This window comes from Semicossyphus pulcher, unplaced genomic scaffold (genome assembly GCF_022749685.1).
Source record: "Semicossyphus pulcher isolate SPU_LCO1_2020_fin unplaced genomic scaffold, fSemPul1.0.p SCAF_2, whole genome shotgun sequence".
In the NCBI taxonomy this organism is placed as follows: Eukaryota; Metazoa; Chordata; class Actinopteri; order Labriformes; family Labridae; genus Semicossyphus; species Semicossyphus pulcher.
Window position 1 is genome coordinate 22,575,762 of NW_027211693.1, and position 22,597 is coordinate 22,598,358.

The 22,597-nt window shown below is 42.4% G+C and overlaps 4 protein-coding genes across 5 annotated transcripts in view; 1 reads left to right on the plus strand and 3 right to left on the minus strand.

Annotated features, from left to right (window-relative positions):
• Nucleotides 1–6,190, minus strand: part of gabrb2a (gamma-aminobutyric acid type A receptor subunit beta2a) — a 36,567-nt gene extending 30,377 nt beyond the window's left edge. For both annotated transcript variants that reach the window (XM_069670618.1, XM_069670617.1), the window contains exons 1-3: nucleotides 6,057–6,190; nucleotides 5,837–5,937; nucleotides 5,343–5,410 (exon numbers count right to left, since the gene is read on the minus strand). In XM_069670618.1, the coding sequence (XP_069526719.1) occupies nucleotides 5,343–5,410; nucleotides 5,837–5,937; nucleotides 6,057–6,130 (243 nt within the window). In that variant the 5' untranslated portion in view covers nucleotides 6,131–6,190. The remainder of the gene's footprint in view (nucleotides 1–5,342; nucleotides 5,411–5,836; nucleotides 5,938–6,056) is intronic.
• Nucleotides 6,191–7,357: 1,167 nt separating this feature from the next.
• Nucleotides 7,358–14,599, minus strand: gabra6a (gamma-aminobutyric acid type A receptor subunit alpha6a). The gene is made up of 10 exons (XM_069669351.1): nucleotides 14,553–14,599; nucleotides 14,370–14,476; nucleotides 14,174–14,241; nucleotides 13,541–13,761; nucleotides 13,351–13,433; nucleotides 13,120–13,263; nucleotides 12,122–12,274; nucleotides 11,774–12,024; nucleotides 9,979–10,223; nucleotides 7,358–7,379 (listed from the first exon to the last, which is right to left on the minus strand). Exons 1-10 carry the CDS (start codon nucleotides 14,597–14,599, stop codon nucleotides 7,358–7,360), a joined length of 1,341 nt encoding a protein of 446 aa, XP_069525452.1.
• A 444-nt stretch (nucleotides 14,600–15,043) lies between these two features.
• On the plus strand, nucleotides 15,044–18,426 carry nudcd2 (NudC domain containing 2). Its single transcript, XM_069669857.1, has 4 exons — nucleotides 15,044–15,456; nucleotides 17,108–17,156; nucleotides 17,245–17,396; nucleotides 17,885–18,426. The coding sequence occupies exons 1-4, from the start codon at nucleotides 15,268–15,270 to the stop codon at nucleotides 17,966–17,968; spliced, it is 474 nt and encodes a 157-aa protein (XP_069525958.1). The 5' UTR covers nucleotides 15,044–15,267; the 3' UTR covers nucleotides 17,969–18,426.
• On the minus strand, nucleotides 18,331–22,368 carry ccng1 (cyclin G1). Its single transcript, XM_069669856.1, has 6 exons — nucleotides 22,178–22,368; nucleotides 20,791–21,054; nucleotides 20,442–20,695; nucleotides 20,059–20,137; nucleotides 19,703–19,813; nucleotides 18,331–19,495 (listed from the first exon to the last, which is right to left on the minus strand). The coding sequence occupies exons 2-6, from the start codon at nucleotides 21,052–21,054 to the stop codon at nucleotides 19,304–19,306; spliced, it is 900 nt and encodes a 299-aa protein (XP_069525957.1). The 5' UTR covers nucleotides 22,178–22,368; the 3' UTR covers nucleotides 18,331–19,303.
• Between the last annotated feature and the right edge of the window lie 229 nt (nucleotides 22,369–22,597).

Below are 22,597 nucleotides of genomic sequence, written 5' to 3' on the forward strand. Positions count from 1 at the left end.
GAGCTGATGATTAAAGCAAACCACAAACCAGGCAGTTAAAAGTGGGAATAATTAAATATTACATTAAATCTGACTGAACTATCGTTTGACAAAATAACCACTAAAAAATACAACAAACATCTAAGTTTGGATCTGAGTTTGCCTGTTTTTTTAAAGCTCACAGTCTCTTCTGTCGCTGCTTTGTCGTCAAATGAGGCCAGCCTCCATGAACAGAGAGCCCAGCGTGCATGCAAGAAAGCTGCAGGATTAAGTGTTGTTCTCATGCTGTAATTATGCTGCTGACCATATTAATCTGTTACTCCGTGCGTCCACTCAGCATAACTAATGACAGCGTTCTGGACAACCTGCATTCTTGTTTGAAGCTTTCTGGAAAGCTCAGCAGAGCAAACAGAGCAGAATCAGAGCAACACGGGATGAACAAGGAGACGAGATCTGCAGCGTAATCAAGTGTTAAAATATTACGTAAATTTCCAAGCAAAAACGCACAACATTTGCAGGTTTCTGCTTTCAAAATGTAAGAATTCTTTACCTTTCTCTTTTTAAATCTACTTAAACTGAAAATGTTTTTGTTTCAGTCGGTTGGTAGGACAAGATGAGAAGTGTGAATGTGGCTCTGGTAAACTATGACAGGCCTTTTCAGACAGATGAATCCACTGATTGAGAAAAGAATCGATGATTCAGTAGTGAAACAATCATTATTTGCAGCCATTGTGGGAATTCCTCATATTCTCGCATTAAAACCCCAAAAATATCAACAAAATTTAAATTCAACAGAAACCTGGCTCCTCTTTAAAGCCACAGCAACCTTCACCTGAATTATACATGATGAAAAAGTCCCTGAAAAAAAAAAAAAAAAGAGGCCTTATTTGCTTTTCCTTGACTTCCCCAGATTCGCCAAAAAAAGAAAAAAAGGACCGCGTTGTCATGGCAACACTGAGTAAAAATAACACAAGCTTATTTTCCACACGCTGAAAATAAAATGGAACAGGATCAGTTTGGACAAACAAGATCAAAATGGTTGCTAATTCACAGACACAAGAAAGCTCCGCGTCTCTCACACGGACACGCTGGGGACGTCGAGGGCCTGCGCCGGGTTCCCTCTGGTCATCCACCCCCCCCTCCTCCTCCTCTCCTCTCCTCCCCCCTCCCCTCTGTCATCTGACGGCCAGATCCCCTTACTCATGTAAAGAAACCAGCGCCTGTCAGGATAATGATCGTAATAAAGGGAACGCTTACGCCCCACTAATTCCTCCATCCCAGAAGCCACCACAGCTGGTTTGTTTAAATCTTTTAATTCACAGGCAGCTAATTAACATTCAAAGAGCAGTATTATAGTACAGGCAGGGCCTCCGAACAACCACCAACCTCAGGTATTTTACATGTAATTAACAAGCAAAGACGAGGAGAGAATATACTCATTTACCTCCCTCCTTATTCCAGCCTGGGAGTGCTTATTGCAGCTACACTCGACATATGGATGCATGCAGAGGATGTTATTATGCAGCACTGATGCATCGCTGAGACAACACACACACCACTTGTATTTAATCAGCTGCACGCGCCGTGTGTGCACAACACTTTTTAATGCACCCTAACCAGAGTTCGGCTCCTGGATCTGTGATTTCAGCAAAAACAAACAGCATTATGCAAATGCATTTTCAGCTGCTGAGAGAGAGAGAGATGAGTGATGGAGCGAGATGCCAGCGCTGAACAGACAGAGATAAACTGGGGGGAGAAGGTGATGAGGGGGGGGTCTCTGCCATGATATCATATCTGTGCCATATTTTGCACTAACCCCCGTGAGTCAGCAGAGCCCACCCAGCGAGGATGTGTGGTCACACCTCGGACTCGGAGGACACTTCCCTCTCAAAATAGCACATTTGTAATGTCATGCAGGCGAGGCGGCGACCACGCTGCCGACTGACCGGCTCGTTTTTATCGCCCCACAACACGGCCGACCTTTGAGCCTCAACAGGCCATCGCTGTGGATCACACGAGAATGCACATGAAAATAACTTGGCACGTACACATGTGAACCAGCCTCTCACATGTGCACATCGCACAGAGACAGATGAAAACTACAAATCCCAGGATGTACTCCAACACCACCTCTTACAGCCATCATGCCCTTCATGTCAGCGCAGAAGAAAAATGCCACAATAGCTCCAATCAGCCCGGACCCAAACGCAGAGTTCACTCTCCACCAGAGGCGGTCCCGTCTTTAATTAGAGGAGCGAGCAGCTGTCTGCAAACAGACCTGCTCACCGCCATGACGGCAGGCCTGCTCGCTGACTTCAAATCCACTCCTTCACTTCTGACAGGAAACCACACACTGCAGGTGCAGAGTTGGGCCTACATTGGTGTGATCACACACAAAATCAGCCGTTCTTTAAGAGAAACTATTCAGATTCATGTGCAGTTTAAATTAAAAGATTAAAAGCCTGCGCGGTCACAACATTTTAGAATGTTTCTAACTAAACAAAGTGTGTGTGATCTTGCAACTTCTCTCAGATATTTTTATTCCTGGCAATATTTGTTCCCGTCTTCAACAGCACCTCAAGGTTCCCTAAATTAATACTGTATGAAACTGACTCTTCTTTTTGGCTCTGATTAAACATTTTTAGCAAAATTTACGACCAAAATTGCTTTCAATTGTTCCATTTTTTCTGGCGTTCCTTGTGTTTATGATAGGAAACTTAAAACGGGAATTTGAACAGTTGCTTGGACAAACAGGACATCAACATGTGCTATAAGGAGCCTGTAATGATGATTTTTTTCAGGATGTTTTTAAGACAACAGAGTTGAACAAGAAAATAATTGATGGATTAGTTGCAGCCTTGGATTGGAGAGTCGAAAAACTTGATTCGTGTGAGTCTTGAATTTTCTCTTACGATAACTATCTTCTTCACACGTTGGTAGACTGTCCACAGTGGGAGTTGAGAAAACCTCACTATTGGGCTCATGCTGTGCAGCCTAATACCACCCAAACCCCCAGATTATTGAGTATTACCGGAGACATCCCACATTTTTTAACATATCAAATTTGTAAGGGTATGTTTTGAAGAATTTCTTTTTATAAAATGATGCAAGAGAAGATCCATTTGATTGGGTTGAACGGCCATATTGGGTTTGAATATTTGAGTCAGGAGCTGCAACAAGAATCAATTAGCATCAGACGGTGGAATAAGATGATTTTTACAACCTTGAAGCCACTTAAGTAGAAAAAATGGACAACAGATAACAGAGCTATGGCTGAAGCTCCCCTTTTAGGAGTTGTGGGCCTCCACCCGGACGTAGGTATCATTGAAACTGATCAGAGTAACCTTCACCTCTCTCCCACCCTCATCTACACCAGCTCCCTCCTCCTCTGTCCTTGTTGTTTCTCCCGCTCAGCACTTTAATCTTAAAAGCGGCTGCCCCTGATGAGGAAGATCAAAGCGGCTCCTCATCCACAGGTCACCAGCTCCATCCTCGTGATCACGCTGCACGGTGATATCATTGATTTCTCTCGGATCAATCTCGTCCTCTATTGTAGCAAAGGCAGCTGGACGTGAAGAAAGAAGGAGGAGGAGGAGAATCCGACTTTGTTATGTAAGTCTCAGGGAGGATTTTTAACAATAAAATTTTTGGGGTATTTTTGAAACTTAATGTCTAAATTTGTCCGCTGTGTCGGGGGGTCGCCTGTGCAGATCTGGCAGGGAGAGCTTTTCTGAGAAATAAACGAGATGAACGCTCGTTCGTAGCCACAGGGAGATGCGTGACGTCAGCCGCCATTCACTGTTTGTGCACAGTTTTGTGTTTGGTTACACACACACGCACACACACACACACGGATGTACGAAGCAGTGTTTTTTTTCCAGATGAATGCTTGCATAGATGCCTAGTTCTTAAGTAAGATAACCCTTTGGAGCAAGGCAGAGGTGGATTACATGGCTGCTGAGCCCAGAGTCACAGCCAGGGATCCAGTCGAAGTGGTGGGAGGGAAGGATGGAGGAGGGAGAGAGAGAGAGAGAGAGAGAGGAAAATAGAGAGAGAGAGAGGGGTTTCTATTTCAAATCTCCCTGGACCCCCAAGGCACTTCCGTTCTGGCTGCATCCTCCACCAAAATAAATCTTTCCCATCAAAGGAAAAGCTCGGACCATTCAGCGCGGCTCCTCATCCAAAGCATACTCACATCCGCTCGTGTGTTCATGAGCTGAAAACTCAGCTCAGAGTGACCCACACACATCTGACCGGCTGCCAAATCAAAACCTGACTTCGACTTAAAAATGGCTCAATTAATAATAGAAAACACATCTCCTTCCATTTCCTACTGGCCAACTTGTTTTTCAGGCTCTTATATAACAGACTCTATTATGTTGCTGCATGGAGAGGCTGCTTGGTAAATGATCTTTTCACACACTCTGGATTCTCTGCACAGGCTGCCTTCAATGTTTGTCTGAACGCTTCGGAAATCTCACGAGCAAAACCAGTCAAAGCACACAGATTTAATGCAACAGAGCTGTACCGTTATGAGTCTATCTGTCTGTCTGTCTATCTGCCTGTCTGTCACAGGGATCAATAGGTGGTGCTCTTGCATGGGCTGCTGAACTTTTCCCCCTGTCCTCTCCAAGTCGCACATGCCTCCATCTCTGTGCACCACAGCTCCAGCCTCTCTTTTTTAAAGCTTTTTGTTGCAACGCTGTGGGACCAGACATTTATTATTAACTAAATTGCTTACGTCATCTGACAAGTAGGGGGAAGATCATTTACGTAGCATGTGATGATGTGATTGGATGGTAAATTAAAAGCCTCACAAATGAAATAAAAAAATCAAATGATTGGAGAAGAAGAGGATGGACTTATTCATTTTGTAGGTAACATGGAGAGGAGAGAGGAGGAAGAGGAGGAGGAGGAGGAGGACGAGGGGGGTGCGTGTCAACAAAATTACACCACCGAGGCTTGACAACGTGAAGCAGTCAGGAGGAGCACACACACACACACCAACACACACTGACATGCATGCAGCCCACCGCGCGCGCAGCCGGGACTGTGCGTCCGAGTGCGCCAGTGAGTGTGTGTTTTGAATTCAAATGCAGCAGCAACACACCAGAGCTGCAAATGCGGAGACTGAGAGGAGGATGGCGATGATGTGTTTGGGAACGGAAGCCTTCCAATTTTTTTTTTTTTTCTCCCCAACAAAAATGTATTCACAACACAACCTGGCTCACATTATCCCGCCTCGCTCACACACGATCACACACACTGACCCGCGATAAGTAGCCCACTTCAGAGGCATTCCAGCCGTGCCAGTGCACAATTGGCAACATATAGCGGGGTTATAATGATGAAGATGCACCTACCATGTTGACTTCAGACACCATGTCTATGCTGGCTATGTCTATATTCATTCCCACCGCCACCGGAGCACCTGCGGAGGAAACGAGGCGTTAATACCACATGTATGTATAATTCTCCCAACATGTAAATTTAACAAATTCGTGACGCGCGCGCTCAGGTTCTTCTCCTCCACCTACAGGAGACTCGTGCATCATCAGCCTGAGCGGAGAAAAGCCTTCGTGTTTAACACGTACATGAGCTTAAATGCTGTTAATTTGATCATTTTAGTGGGATAATCAAACATTGATGAGCAGGATCGATCACGTTAAAAGCCCTGTCTCATCTCCTCATCAGCTCGAATATGCTCATCATTTCTCACAGCCTAATTGGAAAGGCCTATTTGGCTGTGAAGGGATGATTATGTAAATTAAAGCAGATTTTGCGTTTCATTAAACATGTATTGCACGTCAGGAGGGCGTGAAAACATGACATTCCGTTTTTCAATTTTGCTCGTTACCTCCGAAATCTGGCCTCAACCGAATGTCGTATCCTTTCATCAGTCTGTCCACTGTTTCTTTTACCAGAGGCATATTGCTCGGATCTTTGAGATCCTTGACGCTGTGGAGGGAAAAAAAAGGTGGTGTAATGCATAAGAGCTTATTAATATCACACGCCAGGCACGCTTTCACAGAGGCTTCATAACATGCAAGGACAAAAAACGCAAAACGGAGGTTTACCTTTGAGTCCAGACAAAAGTCACTAATAAGGAAAAAGTCAAAATCCCAAAGTGGTTTTTCCTGATCCTCCCCATCGCAACAGTTTTTGAGGCGGTTTGGCGATGCGAGTGAGGAGAGCGCACATCCAACTTACTCCAGACGGTGCAGAGGAGCCAATGAGAGGCGCATGCGTGCAGCCAGCCCAAGATCAAAGAGTGGAGACTGATGATGGTGGATGAGCAGTTTCCATTGCAGAGAAAAATATTAAAGGGACAAGTGGTTGTGCGTAATGAAGAAACAAGCGGCTATGCCAGGAGAGAAATGAACCACAGCGGCGTTAATCTGAGGCTTGTTTTATTCTTGTGTTTATTTCATGACAGACGAGTTTGTGCGTGTGCTGACAAGGTCAAACTACAGGATGCACTAAAGGGTTAAAGTGTTCAAAATGTCAAGCGAACATCAAGTTTTTTTTTCAGTCGGTTTTTATGCTTCTGGACATGTTATGTGGCTAAAAAGAGAAGCCATCCATTACAGATACATACAGACATCTGTGCCCAACAATCAGGCACCATCCGTACAAAAATAGAAAATTAAAATGATCAGCACCCGTGAGTATTAACTCTTCCATGCAATGTTTTCATGGGACCTGCAGAGGATCTGAAAATGCAAAGGGAGCACAGGGGCGCCGGAGCAGAAAGGTGGGATGGAAAACACAATCCCCACAATTCATTTTCTCAGGTTTGAGTACATTTCTGAAGCCGTGGGGAGGGATGCGAGCCTCCTCTAAATTGCCTTTGATCTTGTTGTAGTGGGAGCTGTGCTTCTGTAGAGGGCAGGCTTCTGAAAGCATTGGTTCACTGTTGCATCACCACCAGTTACAGCCATCATAGATTATATCATCCACTTCTTTTTGATGTGTTTCTTGGTTTATGTGTGTCCTTAGTGTGTGCGAGCGTCATGCATTGGCTTTACTGTATGTTTGTGGCGTGTGTCTCCATCCAGGGGCCCCGAGATGTTGTCGTGTGTACGCCGCAGGGTTTAAAGTGATTGAGGCCCCCGTGAAGGGCAGCTCTTCAGCGGCTGATCAGAACACAAGTGGGCAGTGGTCACAGCCTGTGAAATGAATAGATGTGCGGCAGGAGAATAAATGAGTTTCTGATTCATTTCCTCTGTCAGATGAGAGCAGAGTGACTGCTGAGAGCTTGTTCACATACAGAGAGAGAGTGAGAGAGAGAGAGGGAGAGGGAGGGAGAGGAGGGTGAGGTGAGGCGGGCTGGATGCTGAAGGTCTCTCCGGCTGCACGTGCCCTTTTCCAGGTCCTCTCAGTTTTGAACATCCACGTCCCTGCAAGAGAACACAGCGGAGCACAAGATGTGAGAGGAGGCTACACGAACCCTCTCCTCTGTCTCCACACTCAGAGACTCTGCAACTGTTTCTGTGCTCCCTCTTCTCCTCCCTGTGTCTCCTTCATGAGCACCGAGCTGGAGATGTGGCGAAAATATATGTAAAGAGAATAGATGTGATGCAGCTGTTCTCACGCTCTCCATCATGTCTTGTCTCCCTCATTATTCTGCAGAACATTATAAACAAAACAAGCATAAAAATTCTCTGACAGGAACATGAGAAGCATGATGAGCAGATTTGCACTCCCCACTGTTACATAACACATCTCTCTCTCTCTCTCTCCTCCGTCTCCCTCTCTCTTTCTTTTTCCGTCTTTCTGCACTGGATCTCTCTCTTTCTTTCTTGGACATGGAGCTTTGTGTTCTATAAGTGGCTCACTTAGAAGCGGGAAAGTGAATAGCCGCCTTTTTATGTGCTTAATGTACAAAGTAAGCGCTGGTTTGTTTTGCATGTGAGACCTGCTCCCCATGGAGGAACAGAGTTAAAAACGGCCGGGGTTTCACCAGCCCTCAGGTGCTCCCTTATATAAAAGAGGAGAGAGATTGATGCACGTTTTTTTTTTCTTCTCAAATTAGCCGAGCAGCCGGCCCCTTTTCTGTTGTAAAACCTGCGATGATGATAAAAGCCACAGTGCTGGCGTCAATGCAGCAACAACGCCACCTAACATCACTCTCCTCTTTCTTTTTTTATTCGCCTACAACTCCCGGGGCTGTTTCATTATTAGAAATTATTGATGTCTTTGCTGCCTAGATAAAAGTCCTTGACAAAAACTGTGGGTAGTTGTTGTTCCATTGAAGCTATGATAATTAGAGCAGAGTGAGACAGGTCTGTGCCTCGCCGAGATACAGAGCATAAATATACATCGTCCATTTTTACCCCTTTTTTTATACCACGTTTGTGTTTGAATTCTGGATTCCCTCCAAGTATGTCTCTGCTATTTTTACTTTTTTGCATGGAAGGCCTTTTGAATCTGCTGCCTTGACACGGAAGACTCAAAAGGTTAAAGGTTACACCCCAAAAGGGAGCTTTCTTGTAAGATATGATCACATAGTAGTGTGAATGTTCAGCAGTGTCCGGCTGTCAGTGGTTCCTCATGGTGGGCCTGTAAGCTCCCAGAGGGGGTCACAAGATACAAAACGTCACGGTTCATAAGAATAAAAAGGTTTTCAGATTTGTTACTTTCTAATTAATGAATATTTTTCGGTCTCAGATCTCAAAAATTCAGATGAAAAATTAGATGTGAAAAACATTTCCCTGTCATATAAAGCTGCTTTATTTTAGTTACAAGTAAAATTGGTTGGGACTAACTTGTAGCTAACTTGATTACCTCCAGTGGATAAAAAATAGGGTAAAGCAATAATGAAATTCTATAAAATAGATTTCTATTATCACCTTTCAGCGGCCAAAAGCTCATTTGTTTCATCAACTGAAAATCTTAGAGTGCTGCAGGGATGATGTTTATTGGTAGGCTAAATTTAGCATCAGCCTGGGATGGGATTTTTATATTGAATTTTGAGAAATTGTAAAAAAAAACAAAAACCAAGCGATGTGGCAAACAAAAGTTTTGTTTATCACAGTAATAAAGCAAAAAATATATCGAATTTTCAAGGCATTAATGCAGTCGGCAGAAGTTATAAGATCATGTTTCAGACCCTAACCCCATTACTAATCACCTTCCTCACCACGACAAACACCCTCATGACTAAACGTGCATTCACACACAGAAACCCTCTAATTTCACTTTCTACTTTCTCAGGGCCGTCAAACAGAACGTTCTTTTTCTTCCTTTTCTTCTCTTTATTTGTTCTTTCTTGTGTCTGTTTGTTTTATTTTTGATTTCTGCTTTGGTAACGTCTGTTCTTTATTGTCCTAAAGCTCCATGTTTTGTATGTGTTGCACTGAGTTTCACTTGTATTGCTTCACATTTTGTCAGTATCAAACAAATATATACATCACGTGAAGCTACAAATAAACTACACCACGGCTGGATGACTTCAATGTCACCACCACTAAGCTACCAACTTGTCCCTGTTCGGACTCTTTAACAATCTCAAAGCGTTTAATGATTAATGAGTCCGGCATTTTCTGACATACTTTCTGTATGTGTGACAATAAGTTTGTGCTTATGTGTGTGTGCGTTCTTTAGTTTTAATAAAGGTTTGAGTTTTGTATGCTTTATTTGAATGTTTTTTGATATATGCCATCAACCTGCCAGGGGGTGCAGATGAAAATGGCTGAATCTGGCACATTAACATGAGGAACTGTCAATGAATGTGCACGGTCCCTTCTTCAAATAAACTGCTGTACTTTATACTTCACACACATATATTAGGACATATTGTTTTGTTTATACATGGGGAGTTTGTTGGGGACTATTTTTTCTGGTGCACATAAATGTGTTGCTTCAGTGAGCATTCACAGCAGCAGGACAATGAGCGTACATGATTGTTTTTTGGATTACTTGGAAAAATACGTCAGACCTTAACATGAACCAAGATAGGTATAAATGTACCAAGTTAAGTGACTGTGACTAGTGTACCTGGCCCTCTCCATGGTGTCCTTGGCCAGGTAGATATACCAGTAGAAGCCGTTGAACAGGGCGAAGGCCAGGGGGAAGAGGATGCGGGAGTACTTGTCGATGGGGCTGGTGCCGGCCAGCTGTGGGATTTGAGGAAAAGCTGAGCCCTGCTGGAGGAAAATCGGCAGCGGCGGAGCATCTCCTGGCTCACTGCGAGCCATCGAGTGGTTCCTCCTCTTCAGGCCTTCCTGAGGGCTGTTGTCCGACTGCAGGGAAGGGGGGGTGGGTGTTAATTTGGAGGCAAAGCATGAGGAGGTGAGATGGGGTTAGTGTGGATTTTGTGGTCGGTGATAGAAAAGGGGTAGATAGCTTAAAAAAGAGGGGGATTTCTGGCTAGCGTGTATGTATGTGGATTTTAACATGCAGTAGTCATGTATATAAGCCTGGAAGAGATGTTTGTTCCCAGGGGAGCTTTCTCTCAATGGCATGCCAACATGCCTATAGAACGCAGCAGGTAGTTTGCTCGTTGCCCATAGGATGGCGAGGAGATTATGCAGGGAGGAGTGCTGGAGTTGTTCTCTGTTCTCACACTGAGGCTATTTTTAAAGCATCTAACCATGAGCCCTACACGTGAGACAGATCCCAGGAGGACGCTGTGGTGGCTTACTGTATTAGCATAAAGCATATAGCTGGAGATGAGAGCGCTACAACAGCACACATTACTATTTAATGTGTGGTGTGCCCTGAATGGAAAGAATGGGAGAGGCAGGGTGACTACTTGGAAATGCATAGAAACAGACCTCCTCTCTGTGGCAGGGTTTCTTTCTCTCTGCATCTGAGTCAGGAGCTGCTGACTTCCTGTTCATTATCAACATCACTGCATCAGACTCTCTGCAACAGTGAGAAGACTCTGTACTATTCACCATCATTAGCGATGTAAATGCATTTAGGGTGCTTTGAGTTATAAAGCGAGTGATAGCATGAGCTGTTGCTGCTTTCATACAACGTTTAGGAACAATTTGTAACTACATTTGCAGTAAAGACGTATATCTATCCATGTTTACAACCAAGAACACATTGCATTATTGTTTAATATTTAATCATCACTGACTTCTGTACCGTCCTATCACTGCACTATAATCAGGTTCTTAAAAAACATTTGGATTGCTCAGATAAGATAAGATAAAAGACCAATTTCAGACATTATATTTGTCAGTGTAACATTTGTTTTTGTTACCACCATAAGACAGCGAGATTGATACTGCTACATATTTGGTTGGAGCCAGCAAATGGTTAGCTTATCTTAGCATTAAAGCTAATTCTTAGCATCTTAGCATTAAAGCTAAATCAGCTATCATTGTCAATTTCCACGCTTAACGCCCTTTAAACCTATTTAGTTGATTTGCATCTGACTAGCCTTGGTGTCTGTTTTATTATAACTGCTTTGGAGTGGGCGGGGCTCTGTTGGATACCTGTTATGGCACACACAATATTTCTGTGTATTCATTTGAATTTTGTACATTTTTAATAACATGTAAAGACATTTTTTTGGGGGGTTTGCTAATGCTGCCGACACTGCCAGTCAAATGTGATCTAAGTTAGGATGTTGTTTTCCAGAATTTCAATCTTGTTGATGCATGTTTAGATCTGAATATCGAATTTAATTTGACTGTTTTTGTTTATAATATATGAGTTAAATAAGCAAAAAGACAAAAATGAGTTTTGTCATTTAAAATTAACGAATGAAACTAAAGAGAAATGGCTCAGAAAGTTGCTCAGATGTTTTAATTATCATCATCAACATAAAGCTGCTCACCGAATTTATATCGCCATCGTCGTTGGTGCTGGCCAACACCTCGAGCTTGTCCTGTCGAGCTTTCTTCCTCTTCAGACGATGGGCCTGCAGGGTGGCTAAGTAGTTCACTGCTGCAAACTCGACGAGAGCCGACGCCACGAAGGCAAAACACACAGCGATGAACCAATCCATGGCGGTGGCATAGGCTACTTTTGGAAGCGACTGACGAGCGCTGATGCTCAAGGTGGTCATGGTCAGCACTGTGGTGATGCCTGGAGGAAGATGATCATATATGAAACACGCGTGGAGGTGTATAAGAGAACCAAAGGTGATTAGTAGGCACACATATTGGTGGGAAGAGGGGTATACCAGCGACTGTGCGTGCAGGGACAGACTCTTTGTTGATCCAAAAAGAGACTTGTGAAAGCACTACCACCATGATAAGAGGGATGTACGTCTGTATGAGGTAGTAGCCCAGCTTTCTCTGGAGGTGGAAGTGGACCACCTGCACCGAGTAGTGACCTGCAAGATAAACAGCACGTGTGAAGAGAACAACCCCGAGGGGACGGAGCGGGGAAGCACAGAACAGATGCCCTTGTCTGCCCTTGAAACAGAATAGCTGCTGAGAGACACATAAAGATATATTTTTGTTGCTGATTGGACTGGAATAACCCACTAACATCAAGACAGCATGTGAGGGAAAGAAGGAAGGAAGAGAGGAAGGAGAAAAAGGAGGAGGGAAGGAGGAGCGAGCAGAGCAGACATTTGGAAATGGGATAAAGTCAAGAGGAAGGAGCGAGTGAGGAGGGGGCAGGGGGAGAGCATGCAGTGTCACAATGCGTAACACTGCCCTGCTCTGTCTAAACACATGCATGCAGACACTCACAGACCAAAAAACAGGCGGTGTGTATACACACACACACACACACACACAAAGGGGTTCTCTCTCTCTGTTTTCTAAAGGGGTCTCATCTCTTCATTTTGGAGCATGCCTTGTCCTTTTCCTCTTTATTCCAGGAATCTGCTGGATTCACAGCAGGAGAGGACTTCTTCCTCCTTCTTCCGGGGAAAAGGGAAAATACACACACACACACACACACACACACACACACACACACACACTTCTCCATCCTTTCTGTCACTGTATTCAGTGCATTTTAAACCCTATAGTTCACACCGTACGCAGTAGGCCGGACCAATTAAGCATCTTATAGTAGAAGTCTTTCCTTTTATATCACCTCCGCTGTGAGGGCATAATGGACACTAGAACAGAGTTTCAGATTAATTGAATGCCGTTCTACTCTCAGATTCATCAGCTTGTTATCAAAATGTTTTAAAAAGTACCTGTAGCTGACAGTAAGCGTTACCTGTGTTCGATCTGAATATCTCGCTGGACAAAGTCTGTCCCACCAGATCGTACTGCAGAAGACTGATGGACTCAGAGGGACAATCGACAGATGCTATTGGCCCCTTCCTCCATGTAAACACGATTTCACTGCTCGTGTAAGCATCTAAAAAATTTCAAAGATAATAAAAAAACTTAAAAACTTAAAGGTTAGACACATTTATGAACTAGGATATCAATCTGTTTTACTTACAGCTTCCAAACCTGAGAGGACAGGTGTGGCCGTCCATGGGGAAGTCCATCAGCCTCATAGGACACTCGGCGCTGATTGTCAGTCTATGAGCACACAGAGCCTGAGTAATCTTTTCATACGGTAAGATTTCAACAACAATACAATAAATGATGAGATAAAGATGAATGAAATTATACAGATTCCAGTCCACCTCATGGTGTAGAGGACCGTCCCGTTCTGCATGATGCGAAACAGTTTGTTTGGTGTGGTCGTGTTGTGAGAAATGGACTTCTTGGAGTTTCTGAAGAAAGTGTCAGGTGTCCAGATTTTGTCCACCATGCGGTTGTTCAGACGCAGGATCTCAGTGGGGCCCTCAAATTTCAGCCGCTCGTCCACCCACATCTGACGGAAGAACATGTCCATGGTGTACTCCTGAGACACAAACAGCATGGATGTAAAACTTTATGTTCTATGAAACACTACATTTTAGAGTTAAAACTAAATATTTGTCCACTCCAAATGTGCAGTCCCCATCATTCATCAGCATGCAGAATACAAGAGAGACATTTCAACTTGCAGTGGAAGGTGTGAAGAGATGACGAGGCAATGATGGATGCCACTCATCCCAGATAACCATTAATCAATCCATTCAGCCATTTGCTCCATCTGACATGTTGTCATATTGATTTAGAGGCCATCAATAATGGAGTTATAAGGCTGGTCAAACAGATTAAAGCTCATTAGATGGTCTCATGGCAGAATGCCCATAAGGCAGTGGTCACTGAAGCGCTGTTATCTCCTGTAGTCAGCACTTAAATATCTCCTTACAGCAGCAGTTTCTCACCATCTCAACATCGGAAACAGGTCCGAAGCTGGTAACAAAGATGTCTGTCTTCACCTCTGTAACACCACCTGCAGCATAAATTAACAACTGTACAATGCACATAGTAACAAAAAATGCACACAAATAGTCCAACACAATATACTGAATAAATATAAAATTAGTTTAGAAACAAGGCTTTAGGAGAAGTGTGAATTACCTCCAGATCCTGGTCGCAGCCTGTTGTCATATCCATCCAAAAGTCGATCCAAAATACGGGTGATGTTATCTGAGTGAATCTTCTCATTTGCACTTACATGACCAAGACTGCAGGAAGGAATAAGGGTAAACCATCAGGCTGACTGTACTCTAATCTATGTTCACGCTGAGAGAGAAGACTTACCTTATACAGCAGATGAAAGCAACTAAAGTTAATTGCAGGACAGCCATCCTGTGCAATACTTTTCACAAAATTTAAAGTCAACTTTCTGAGACACTCATAATTTTAAGAAACAATATTACGTGAGAGAGGTAAAAAGGTTAGAGGCAGAGGTCCTTGTTGGTGTCGTTAAAGTGACTGGGAGGTATGCATAAGGAAACAGGAGGCACTAAGGCGCAAACAGTAATCTAATTAACAGATTAGCAAATCCACTCCATTTTTAGACAAACCATGGATTCTATTGGTTATCTTTTAAGACAAGTAAAATAATGAAAAATAAAATAATTACCCTACAGTAATAAAAACAGTATTTGCAGTATTTGTAACTCGTGAAAAGTGTTTTTCCTGTTGTCGTCTTTAATCATCTAATTTAATCAGACAGCAGATGGCGCTGCAGCAAAAATGTTGTTCACAACCGGAAGTGACATGTTCACTAAGAAGAAGAAGAAGTTTCGAGAGTAGGGAGCAAAACATTGAAATGAAACAACTACCAAATACTGAATCAAATTTAACTTGAGATGTTATTAACAACAGTCCCGTAAATCCGACCATAAAATAAGAGTGGTTACGTTTAACCGCATTGCAAACTGTCAGCATAGCCTCTCAGCTAGCCAAATATACCTAGTGTAACTTACTCAGCTGGAGTTAGCCGAGCTGTCAGCCGGTGTGGAGCCTCACAATGTCTGTGCACTTCGAGGAGAAGAGCGGGGTGGTCCCCTGTAAGACGCCCTGGGGCTCCTGGTACCAGACCATGGAGGAGGTTTTTATCGAAGTCAACGTGCCTCACGGGACCTCAGCTAAAGAGGTCAAGTGCCGTTTGGGATCCAGAGACATCGAGCTGCATGTTAGAGGGACGGAAATATTCAAGGTAAGCTCCCGAAATGATTATTTTGAGTTCCCCCAACTCCCAGTCAACATTATTTAACTACGAGAGGAAGTAAGGTGTGTATGTAAGATCCAACCTAAACTGATTCTTTTAACATTTTCGGAATCTGTTTAGTCTGCCCTTTTGTTGGCATAAAGTAAAGTATGTGATTCAAAAAGTCTTCCTACTGTCTTTTTTAACAATAAATAAATAACAGAACAATGAAGACTTTGAGCTTTTTGAAATCTATGAAGCAATACACTTTAAGTCTGAATATTGTATTTTTGTTGTTTTAAGCCAGGGGCGGAACCAGCAGTGGAACATTTTCAGGGCTTAGCCCAAACCTAGGGGGGTCCGGGGAAGATTTTTCCCATTTATGTCAGGTATATGCTACGGAAGCCCTCAGCGGACATGCATCTATACTTTTTATTGACTCTGTTTTTCCGGGATAACGAGTTATTTTTGGTCGTTTTCAAGATATTTACTTATTTTTCGTGTTATCATGAGATAACGACACAGCACCACAGGAATGTCTGATGCTCATAGCTCTAAAAGCACAAAACAAACATAGAAACAGGCTTAACTTGCCTCATTAGTGTGGACAATGGCAGCATGGCATGTCCTGGTCTGTAATATCACAGTGACCAGCCTGTTGTATTGTTTTCTAGATCATTATCACGAGAAGATGAGCTTTGTTATCCCGAGATAATGGGCCAAATTAATCTGTTATCTTGGGAAAACCAGCTTTGTTTTCCAGAGATAACGAGAAAAATAAGTCGATGTCGAAAAAAATAAAATGTATGGATGCATGTCCACTAAGGCTTCCGTAATATGCTCTACCCTTTAAGTCATTTCAGACATGAGGAAAAATGTACAATGACTTAAAATCTGTACATCATTTAGGAAAAACAAGTTGCTGATATAAAAAGTAATCCTTTAGATGGAGCCTACATCCTAATTTGATTTAATTGTTCTCCAACTCTCCTTATAGATCTTAGACAATAATACAGCATTTTGAGAATAGCTAATATATGCTACATAACATAGGTAGGGTAGAAATCTGGTGTTAACATTAATAATTGACATTTCTAATTTTGAAAAAGGACATGAAAAGCAGAATGTAGAGTTGTACCTGTATCTGCAAACAATGTTTACATTTATGGCAATGTTAATATAGTGGGTTTTTAAATGCTGCAGTGTGTGTGCACGTGAGTTTATAAAGGGAAAATATTCTGGTTTGTTTTCATCAAGTAGGCTACTAATAAAAGTCACAGTGTTGTGAGATCAACCAGCAGATCCTCCACTATCATCTGATCTATAAGTGTTGTACTATCCATCACAACACTCAGTAGAACCGTGCGGCCGATCTGCTCCCACAGATGTGTTTTCTGTTGTGATAATCTGACAGGCGTCTCCTCCATGTTCATGGGTATCAGGGTCACGAGCCTCATCCTGTGTAATATATGAATAAATAATGAATAAATACAGGAATTTAAAGAGGAATGAATTGCTTATTGCTGCTGGATTTGCATTCAACCCAGATAATAGTGTTATCTCTTGTATTGTGAACAATACTGTGTTTGTCATGAGAATTTAGACTGCTATTTGAACAAATACATTCATCTCACAGTCTCTCCTTTTTACATTCTGTCAGGGAAAGTTATTTGAGACAACCATGTCTGACGAGGCGACTTGGACACTAGGTAGGCTGCATACCTTTAAGCAACAATCACATTAAACTTAAATGTTCAAGAATTCTTATTTCACCTGTTAACCTCTTTTTGTGTTTAGAGGACAAGTGTCTCATCCGGATCATTCTGATGAAGACTAACAGAGAGGCAGGCAACTGCTGGTCCTCCCTGCTGGAGGGGGAGTACTGTGCGAACGCATGGGTCCAGGACCAGATGCAGAGAAAGCTCACCCTGGAGAGATTCCAGCGGGAGGTTAGTTTGATTAAGTGCCATCTGTAGGGTCACGGTGTGTGGTGCCAAGATGTTATTACAAGTCATCAGGTGCACAGTGGTCTCTTTCTGTACATTTTAAAGCCAAGAAGATACTGCTCTCTTATCAGGCACCCTTTATAAAGAGTTTAGAAGTTATAATGAATGGGTTTAATAATGTTTTATTGATTATAATATATTTTAAGTTTTGAGTGGCAAGGTTGTGAAAAATCTCACTGGTTGGTTTAATTTTGGTATTAATGTTGTTAGTAATGTAAATAAGCCATCAGTATTGCACATTGGTTTTCCCACTTACTAGTAACACCTCAAATCTGCAGTTGTAAATTTTAATAAGATGGTAATGAATGCATTTTGAGCCAGATGGTCTACAGCCTTTTGCCTAGATACAAGTGGTCAAAAATTTGAAAGGAATATTTCACAATGCATACTAACCTTTATACCTTACCTTTTACTGCACTTCCTCATCCTAGAATCCTGGATTCGACTTCAGCGGTGCAGAGATCTCTGGGAATTTTGCAGGTGGCGGTCCAGACTTTTCCAGCTTACAGAAGTGACCAAAGACGGGTTACATGCTGGGGATTTCACCTCTGCTCAAGGAACACTACTGAGGACATCCATAGTATGCAGAGGAACCGAGGATTCGTGAGATCTCCTGCAATGAGAAGTGGAGAATCTTTGCCTTCAGAAGAACTGAATGTTCGGCAGTATATTAGACTTTACTGTCTGACAAAGAGAGTTTCACAGGAGCCTTTTCATTGTTTTTTTTTAGCTGCAAAGACAGATTCTTTTTTAAGTCTGATTTGACAAGTTCCATGGCTCATTATACCTGCAGAAAAAAAAAGTTGATAAGAACTGTTCGGGTTATATGAAGCCTGTGAGATGTGTTGTACTTAATAATGAGAAGACTGCACAGCAATAGCTTTTCAATAAAGTTTTATTGAAAGGTCCAAGTACATGGCTTAACCAGATGGTGTATTCAATTTGCCATTTTCAATTTGAGAACACATTTTTATTTTCGTCACTAAAATAAACTTAGACCAAACAGGGAAACTGGCAAAGAAAATGCAAAACAAATTCCAATCCACATTTCCACTGCAACGACCAATTATTTTTCTGCATAATTGACAACTGAAATCAATTAATACACGTGATGCTGCACTCTGTGTACACAAATCAAGAATCTGTGAAAACAACTCATCTGTAACTGCTGAGGACATTTCAGCTCAAACAGTTTGGTTAGCGGTTCATGGGATCGTCACTAGCCTCGCGTCACCGGAGAAACCGGAGCTCCCTCGCCATATCAAAAAAAAAAAAAAATCACCTTGGGTAGGAGTGTGCATTCAGGTCAGTTTAGCAACCTAGGGTGGAAGTTAAGGATTTTGGGCCCGATTTCTTGGTTCCATTTTTGCTGTTCACAAAATCCTTCTCCCTCCTCTTCCACATGGTGGACTGAGGACCTAGGTGGTTCTATACTTATTAGCTTAAAACCAGCAACCCGTTCCAGGGAACACCAATCACCTTGGTACGGATTTGAACAAGAACATACTGTACACTTGTGCAAGCAACTCAACCAGGAAAGTAAAACTTAGCAGGATGGTAAAAGACAAACCTCTGACGAAGCATTACTCCTTATTGTTGGGGCAGATTAAAGTCAATGTGCTTGATCAATGTATGACAACAAACAAGGACAACCTGAACTTTTAGTTTTTCCTTAAAGAATTTCATCATCAGTGATGAAAATCTGTAAGGAAAATAACTGGAGTTGTACGTGGGTGACCATAGTGCAGGAAAGTCGCCTAAAAGTTCCATCCAATCAGAGAAAAAAATATGTTTTAGGGACTGCTGTCATATTTATCTGCATGTAAGGTCACCCAGTCGTACCCCCAGGTTTAACAAGCTGACTCAGGTATGGTGGGAAGATGAGTGATCTTGTAGTAGCTGTGCTTCAGCTGACGTGCTGTTCTTCCCGAAATAGTCCAGCGGAGCCTCTGGGTGTTGGGCCTGGAGCACTTGGTGGTGGCATATTCACACAGGCATTTTCCAACCAGCTCCCGCACACAAACCAGGTCCCCATCTCTGATCTGTACAGAAGAGCAACAAATACTTAACCGCACATCATAATATAGTTTATCTTCCACATATAATGGTAACTAATTTTCACACATTAAGTAACCTTTGGGCTCCAAGAGTTATTAGCTATCCCAAAACCACTTTAAGCAAAAAATTGTAGTTCTTGCTTGTTCAGTTCAGAGCGCATATATAACAGCTTCAAAATGGGTTGTGCTTACGTTCAGCAACTGCTGCAGACTTTTCAGGACTTCATCTATTTTGTCAGTGTGCTCAGGATCATGTTGTTCCTGAGCTTCAAAACACACGAGAGCCATGGCAAGCAGAGATGGCTGCAGAGAAACAGGGTGTAAATTGTTAATCACAAAAAGCGCAAACACAGTAAACAAGTCTGAGAAAGCTGGCACAGAAACATTTTAAAATGACTCAACATGGAGGCAACTACCGCTACAAATTATTACTATGCAACATGAAAACTTTAAAAAACTTTGACATGATGAAGACATCTAATAAAAAATACCAGCTGGAAAAAGGCCAATCTTTTATAACGTCGACAACAGAGTTTTTTTGGACCTACCTTTATTTTGGAGAAGACAAATGAGCAGTGACAGGCTTTCAGCTGAGCCTCCAGTCTCTCAAGGCTCAATATCTTCTTGCTGTAAAAGGAAAATGCTTTTAGTGTCAAGATACAAGTTATTTATGGGATGGATGTGAAGCAGAGCTCGCTAGATGAGACATCAATCTGCCCTATTCAATTTAGGGTCAAAAAATGACTGCACGCCACATTTCTAAAATTCTACATGATTTCAAACAGGACCAGGCCTGTTGGCCTTGAATAGAATATTTTTGGTGAGTGTTCTCTTAAAAGCCAAATATGAGAAGACACATTTTAGAAGAGTAAATATATTCTTGTTGAGTCATGGTTCAGCCCTGCAGGTTGATGTGACCATCTGTCCTTACCTCTCAGCATCGAGCTGCTCCTGGATGTGGCTGTGAAAGAGGCGGAGAAAGCGGAGGGCTGTGGGGGCCTTCACCTTCCAGTAAAGCTTCTCCATGACGATCTTCTCCATCCTCATCATGTCTGACACTGTAAAGCGATTCTGACTGATGCGAATCAGGTCGTTGGCCAGAGGAACGTTCTTCTCCTCTTCTGAGGACTTCACTGCAATGTAGAAGCAGCACAAGCCCACACAGGACAGGTGCTTTGGTTGAATCTGTGGGGACAGGGATGGAAAATTAGATTAGAAAACAAACTTTTGTTATTTCTATACAAACAACGTGATTTTCAGGCATTCACTCATTTACAAACCTTCATTACAGAGAGGAACCGATCTAGCAAGCTGATGGCTAGCGAGAAGGTCTCGGAGCTGAAACCGAAGAACCTGGTCAGAGAGAGCAGGTCCTTCACCTCCAGCTCACGCAGTCTGGTGGTCATCCTGAGGCCATTGTCCTGGGAGCTCTCGATGAGCCTCAAGCCGCTCAGCTTTGGTTGGTATCTGCCCTCCAGATCTGTCAGGGCCTTCAGCTGAACTGCAAAAGGCTGTGCTCCTGGTCCTGCCACTGTGTCAATCATCTGCGCAGAGTGGTAAACATAGCTGAATTGTACTGAATACAACTACATGTATGCAATACTTTTTGATTTTCAAGCCAGGCATGGGTATATCTACTTGAATAGGATCTGAAAAATATGATGATTAATCATCCTTACATAAACAACTAAAGATGTGTTTACTATTAATGTAAATAGATGCTCAAATACGACAGTGTGCTGGGTTTTATGGCCTACGAGAAAAATGTATAATTTAGATAAGATGACTAAGCAGGTAGAGACAAATTACAAAAGTCATTTTTAGTCATTATTAAATTAATACATTTCCTTAAAGGGGGTAAATGTAATGTAACAATATTATAAATTAAATCTTAAAATTAGTTAAGTTTGTTGATGTTTGTTTCTGAATAAATCCTAATGAAGTTTGCTTATACGTAAAGATATGGATTGGGGATCTGTACTGCTCAGGAGTATGTGAAATATGGGAGTGCTTCCAAATTTGTAGGTTATCAAGTAACAAGGCCTCCCCTACCAGCTGTCATTGAACTGGACTCAACTGGACTAGACAGGGACACATAACAGGGACACATAACAGGGACTTGTCAGACAAAGTTTCTTATAATTTAATTAAGTATTTTATTACAATTGGGTTAATACGCGAATCTTACAATTCATGAATGAGCCTGTTTTAGTGTCATTTTATGACAAACATTGGATTTTATAACAGGCCCCGGACAGGACCTGCGACATGTCTGGACATGTCCGTACCATACACAGCACCAGAGAGCTAACACACAGCCTGATGATTACAATAACAAACCCCGGTTACTTGAACACTAAAACCGTGGGTACAAATGTAATTCACAACTCTGCGGGCATGGGATCAGTTATAATTAAGTTTCATGCAGGTGAAGAGAAAATGACAAACTAATCTGATGTTAACGACGTAACCGTTAGCTACAACCGCTAATGCTAACATCAAGCTATATACATTTTTATTGTTCAAAGCGTTAGTTAGTTTTGTTTTTTTTTACTTTACGGGCAACAACAAAACGATGCATTTTAAGGTCTTAAAATCGCAAAACACCACTTTAAGTTAGACAAGAGGTTAGTTAATATGAAATAGAAGGAGGTTTGGCTAACTTACCTTGGATCAAGTTACGTTGCGTTTAATGTTATGAAAAATCAGCGATGGAAAAGGGCCCCACGCGCTTTAAATAAGCGAGCGAAAAGATGTTTAAAACACAAAAAAGTGTATGTATGAACTTTCACTTAAGAAAGTTTTAAGCAGAGTTTAATTTCTGCCTATGCACACCCCCTACCCTTGGCGTAAGGCGATGGGGAAAAGGGCAGTTGAGGTATTATAGCAGGCATAAAACCAAGCCCATGCCCAAAGATGGTGAGCTTTCATTGGTGTTCGACGGATGACGTTCATGACTACACATTTCTATTGGATTAATTCCCCGCCCTTCACAATTATGTCCCGCCTCTTACAGTTTGGAGAGCCAATTGTAATTGGCAAGGCGGGACATGAGTGAAATTGGTGTAGTAGGCTACCGTCTCTCTT